The 5,953-nt window shown below is 45.1% G+C and overlaps 3 protein-coding genes across 3 annotated transcripts; 1 reads left to right on the forward strand and 2 right to left on the reverse strand.

Moving 5' to 3' along the window:
- Nucleotides 1-896: 896 nt before the first annotated feature.
- BDV38DRAFT_291348 (uncharacterized protein) lies at nt 897-2,502 on the reverse strand (the record flags this gene model as incomplete). The annotated part of the gene is made up of 4 exons (XM_032061716.1): nt 897-1,100; nt 1,153-1,935; nt 1,996-2,298; nt 2,419-2,502. 4 exons carry the CDS (start codon nt 2,500-2,502, stop codon nt 897-899), a joined length of 1,374 nt encoding a protein of 457 aa, XP_031906827.1.
- Nucleotides 2,503-3,380: 878 nt separating this feature from the next.
- BDV38DRAFT_276519 (uncharacterized protein) lies at nt 3,381-4,513 on the reverse strand (the record flags this gene model as incomplete). The annotated part of the gene is made up of 2 exons (XM_032058232.1): nt 3,381-4,210; nt 4,264-4,513. 2 exons carry the CDS (start codon nt 4,511-4,513, stop codon nt 3,381-3,383), a joined length of 1,080 nt encoding a protein of 359 aa, XP_031906828.1.
- Nucleotides 4,514-5,004: 491 nt separating this feature from the next.
- Nucleotides 5,005-5,736, forward strand: BDV38DRAFT_291349 (uncharacterized protein; the record flags this gene model as incomplete). The annotated part of the gene is made up of 2 exons (XM_032061717.1): nt 5,005-5,612; nt 5,697-5,736. The coding sequence occupies 2 exons, from the start codon at nt 5,005-5,007 to the stop codon at nt 5,734-5,736; spliced, it is 648 nt and encodes a 215-aa protein (XP_031906829.1).
- Nucleotides 5,737-5,953: the final 217 nt, after the last annotated feature.

Consider the following 5,953-nt stretch of genomic DNA (forward strand, 5'->3'; position numbering starts at 1 on the left):
GAGTGATTGCATAGGGAGAGTAATTGCATATGGAGAGTAATTACATATGGAGAGTGATTGCATAGGGAGAGTAATTGCAAATGGAGAGTGATTGCGTACAGAGAGTGATTACATATGGAGAGTAATTACATATGGAGAGTAATTGCATAGGGAGAGTAATTGCATATGGAGAGTGATTGCATATGGAGAGTGATTGCATATGGAAAGTGATTGCATATGGAGATTAGTTGCTTACGGAGTCACTCCCTTACGCAACTATTCTCCATACGCAACTATTCTCCGTACGCAACTATTCTCCATACGCAACTATTCTCCGTACGCAACTACTCTCCCTATGCAATCACTCTCCATATGCAATCACTCTCCATTTGCAATTACTCTCCCTATGCAATCACTCTCCATATGTAATTACTCTCCATATGTAATCACTCTCTGTACGCAACTATTCTCCATACGCAACTATTCTCCGTACGCAACTATTCTCCATACGCAACTATTCTCCGTACGCAACTACTCTCCATATGCAATTACTCTCTGTACGCAACTATTCTCCATATGCAATTACTCTCCGTACGTAGCTATTATCCGTACGCGGCTATTCTCCTCACATAAATGGTTGTGGATGTCTGCAGAGACTGTAATGATATACCTTGAATTGTAGCGGAGCGTTTTGGCCACCACACTATTTGCTGGTCGCCCCATCTAACTTAGCATACAAAGGCACATATTGTGTCGTTCTAGCATATTCTATGGTATAAGGTATGACCACCAACTGCTCTTTCGAGTCCATGGCTGAAACTCCTGCTCAAAAAGTTCTACACCGCATATGATGTTCTCCCTCACCAGTTGCAACATTTGATCCCGCACAGGACGACGAGCAGATACTGGAAACGTGGTTAGCGCTGGATATATTTAATAGGTGACTGGTCAAGGCTACCTGCTACGAGCATGTTGCCTTTCTGCTTTTCCATCTCAGTCGACATCTGCTGCTCCCAGTTCGGCTCTCCACCATGGACTTCGATCAGGTCATGATACCCGAAACGCTGCAGACCTCCTTTTAATGATGGGTTTAAGGCATCGTAGATTGTGACACTAAGTAACTGCAACTGTATCAGCAAGGCCCTTGCTCGAAACAGAAGCAAAAATACTGACATATCCCTCGTCCTCCTTTACTAGTACTTGTAACCAGTCGTGGACACTCTCCCAGTCTCCTTCCTGTTCTAACTGCCATACAAGAGAGATCCTTTGAGTTCGAATTCGCGCCTGGCGATATTGCTTTAAGAGTTCCTTGATGTAGGGGAGCTGTGCGGCAATTCCGATGCCGGTAGCTACCATGAAAACATGTCCATAGTTTCCCATATGGCCGCAAAGGCCATATGAGCTGATAGATGCTGGACCAAACGGGCCGTCAATCCATACAGTATATTCTCGATCTTGCTCAAGACGATCGAGAATCTTTCGGGTAAAGCCGGAACGTGGCCGGAAAAGAAGTGAGACAGAAACTGCTTTTTCGGTGCCATCGTCTTCCCACCAGCAAATTGCAAAAGGGTGCGACTGCACCAGATAGAATAGCCCGATCGAAGGGATGCTGAGTACAACACGCTCCCCAGCTCGCACACCCCATGGCCGAGGAAGGGTTAACGTCAAGCGCGCAATGTTTTCCCCATATGTATGCAATGTGAGCTTTGTGCATTTTCTCCCAATAACCAGGTTTCGAAAGAGTATACGGATTAGTTGTGCTCCGAACGACACAATGAAAACAATGGCACACCCCCGAAGATACACCCAGGCATCAGTGCTTTGCATGATATGAATGTGCTGCCAAATGGCATAAAGCGCCACTATTGCGCATCCTTGGTGTGTCCTTAAAAAAACCTCGTATACTCTTTTCCTGACTAAAGGTAAGATAACAAGGGAAAGAAACATGCTTGCTGCCTATTGCGGCGGTGTTTGTCAGTTCTGTTTAGACATATATGAAGAATAGGGAGACTATACCAAGATACCATAGAACTGCAAGTTATCCGATGCAGAAATTGATCTCGTCTTCGCAATGATCACAACGTGGATGGTGGCTTGAATAACAGTGACAAACCCAACAGTCCGATGAAAGGCTCCATACGTCCCAAGTGACACGCCGAGAAGGCGTGCGCCAAACTCGTTGCCCCCAGAGAAGAACAAAGACATGAGGTTAATCAATGACAGGCGAGCTGCCCGTGATCCTGCTTCTGGCAGAGATTGGACGCCCACAAAGTTGCAGACACCTGTCCCCACTAGATATGCTGTTGTGAGAACTAGACGCTGAAGTGACGGTATTCTAAACATATTTCGAAAAGGTATTTGGTACATCAGCCTTCTTAGATGATAGTATCGACACCTCGAAAACATGGTATACAATCCACTTAGGATGTTGTAGAATACCAGAATGCCAAACAAACTGGCAAATACAACGGCGTAAACCTTGTCGACAGACTGTATAAATTCATTAAAATTTTCGATAACCATATTGTGAATTATGTTTAGAAACCACTGGTAACCATATGCATTGTATAGGACGGAGGGCGTCTGTGTCACTATCGCCCAGTTATATACGCCCTCGAAAGGTTATGGCCAAGCTGCAGTCCCTAAGGGGTCCGCGAAATAGTGGGGCTAATTTCCGCGAGTGCCATGAGCACGAACACAATTAAATATTTCCACTGAAGACAAGGACTCGCATTGTCGCATCTACTAACTTAGCAGTTGGAGAAGATTGACATGACACTCATCCTATTTGGGTTGGTCCAGATAATAATTATTGTATACTGGGGTATCTACACTTCGGTGGCCTTCTAAAATAGGCGTAGTATTACAGATAGTAGAGCGTATTGAGATATAAATACTACGGTGTTGGCGGTGGAGGGCCAATGCATCGCTTCGATAGAACCGATGGGGAAATTCCACGACCTCGAGAGAGAAAACCAGCTTAGTAATGCCCAGGTATAGAACAATAGAAGCCTGAACCAAGGGAGGACCAGCTATGTACGGACAGCTCCCACTTTACTGTCCCATTTTTGGAGGACCTAAAATAGCCCTTGGAGCAGATATCTCTCTTTAACTGTGTCTATGTCCATAACACGGTGTAACCCCATATCATCCAACACTAAGCGCTCTTTTTGAAGTGAGCTTTGTTAAGATGTTACCAAAAAAATCATTATATTTGTAACGGCTGAATTCTTTGTTCTGGCCAGTAAGCTTTTACAAGATGTTTGATTCTCGACAAGTAGCTAGATTATCAATGATTGTGTACCTCCCGTAGGCAATAATGCCAGAGGCAAACACCATCTTAACCCTTTTATATTGCCTGTTCGGTGCCAATAATAAGGACTCTTTCCTAAATCAATTCACTATTCTATACTCCAAGTTGTCGAGATCCCGTCGAATAGCTCCTTGTACTGGTAGCAGCAGCCGCTTGCCTTCTCATTAATCGTAAGCCTGCGCAAGGTTCCCAACCTTCGAATAGTCGCCAACCTATCCACAATTGTTTCTATGCTTCCTGAACATAAACTAATCCCCCATTCATGAACGGTTTCCGTAGGTAACCATGTATCCTCGAGGTGCAAAGAGTGGAGTGTTCCTGAGTGTACGCGGAAGAATTCCTCAAGATCTTTGACTGATAGCCAACATTTCGCTAGTTCAAGACGACGAACAGAAGGAAGGCTAACTTGCCGCATAAAATTCAAAAGCCTGGAACTATCAACAAGTCGCAGGTCTTCAACATTGTGCAGTGCTTCCATAACCTTTCTAAAGAGACTTGTGCCTGGCATAGAAATCTTCGAATAAAATCCAGAGACTTTGAATTTCCGCACTATAATCCCATTGCGCCTTGCTGCTACCATAGCATCGATAACCGTCTCAAAGTGGACAGGGTAGGAATCTCTCCAACCAACGAATAGGCGGCCTGAGAGCCAGCAAAACGGCTTTTTAGTGCTATCAATAAAGGGCAACTCGATACTTTGCAGATGCAAGAAGCGAGGAATGCATTGAACCAATGTGATAGAATCTATACGTTCCGTTAAAATAGTCTGCTGTTCACGGGCTAGCTCAGCAAAATATGAGTATATCATGTTGTATGAGACTCTTCTGCCGTGGAAGTTCCAACAGAGCTCTCTCTGATCTCTGTTATACTCTGATGGTGTGTAAACGCAGGAGCGAAAATAATCCCATGCTTCGATATCTATCTAGAGATTAGCATGATATGAATACTTTGCGGGTGCATTGAAAACCAACGAGGGTCTATGAGCTCCGGGGCTTCGTAACGGATGGCCTTCACATGCTGAGCAATGTAGGATTTGGATAGTTGACGTAGACGTTTGAAATTAGCCACCGAGAAAGCGATATTGATTGTGTGAAACAGATAGGGAGCACAATGAGTCCGAATCCTCCAATTAGATTGTGAAAGATTTCCTAAGCTTCCGTGGAGCTGGGCGTAGTCTATAATAAAACATAATAATTCAGTCGGTAATTCTGCAAGTGACATTGTGGGCATTATTCAAAGAAGCTAAATAGGAATGCAATTGGTCAGACGGCTGGGTTCCGTGGCAGGTATCAAAGTCTTTTCTATTCCGTGGTGGAAGTCTGGCTAGAACAGCCTGCACACTATGGTGTCGCAGACGACCCAGCCTTTTCCGCGTCCGTTGCCCCTACATTGTTCTGCTACGTGGGTTCCACATTACCATTGGGGATCACGTCTTGGTCTCCACTAGCGGTTACTTCCTGCGGACCGAAATTGGCTCGCAGCGGCTTGAACCCCACATTGTTTCCATTCCTCCATAGAGTGGCTCCAAAAAGGCCTCGATTTATGCCATAGCTCATAGTGTGAACATATGTACTTACTAAATGATCTGAGCGGGTATAGCAATCAACTAAACGTCTACCAAAGTATTTCATTACACTAAACTCTCGATAAATCCCTGTGAATGACATTTTGATCCATTACGCACTGAAAGCAAGCTTCGTGATTACTGAACGATGGACTCGAGTCAACTAGCCTTGCCGGAGCCATCTTTGTTGGAGATATTTCGGTTCCAGTGCCCTAATGTCTACTTCAAGAGTTCACCCAGTGCTATGCCTATCGGGGGGATAAGTGTCATTGAATCTGCGAACGACCTTATTGATAGCCGAGCGCCTGGCTTCCTTCGAATTTTCCTCCCAAGCTGGGAAAACTATGGCCTTTTCTCCAATACACCCTTGCCATATGGATCTGAGGGAAAGCCCCGAAATGAGTACGACACTCTGTATCCTCTAGCTCATTTGCGCATGGCCCAGGAAGTTTACTTACGTCTTTTTCAAATTGTTCAATATCTTCATGTTATCAGGCGTATGCATCTGCTGAAGCTTGAAAGAATGGGAGGTCAAAGAATCTCTCAGAAGCGAGGCCAACGCGTTGATGGCCTTGCCATCAACCTTACGCTGGCTGAAATGTACAGTGATTGGGAGACAGTCGAAGAGGAGTTACGTTCTGTGAGAAAACTACGGTTTCGAAAAGAAAACAGGCTCGCTAGAAGATGGCTATTGGTGGCGACTCGGCTCTCCTTTGGCGCGCTTCTGGTCTGTTCCAAGAAGCTCGAACGAGAAATGTATGTGTACATGCGCCTCAGCATCCTAACATTGCGCCCACGCACTTACTCATTCACCTTGCAGAAATAACAATCATACTAAAGAAAGCCAACTGATCGCTCGGGCTACGAACATTGCCAATGATTTTCCGGATATTGTTGAAACTTACCAGCATCTTAACCTGACTGCAATGTGTTTGTTAAACCAGAGACCGATATCGCATACGACTAACCTTGACTTAATCGTCAACCGGGTAGATGCGCACCTTAAAACAGCAGGATCAGCGGAAACCACCCCTGTGGAGTTCCCATTTTCCACATACCCCGAGGAGGAAAGCAATAGCGAATCGCCACTTAGCAAC

The sequence above is a fragment of the Aspergillus pseudotamarii genome, assembly GCF_009193445.1.
Source record: "Aspergillus pseudotamarii strain CBS 117625 unplaced genomic scaffold BDV38scaffold_150, whole genome shotgun sequence".
Classification (NCBI taxonomy): domain Eukaryota; kingdom Fungi; phylum Ascomycota; class Eurotiomycetes; order Eurotiales; family Aspergillaceae; genus Aspergillus; species Aspergillus pseudotamarii.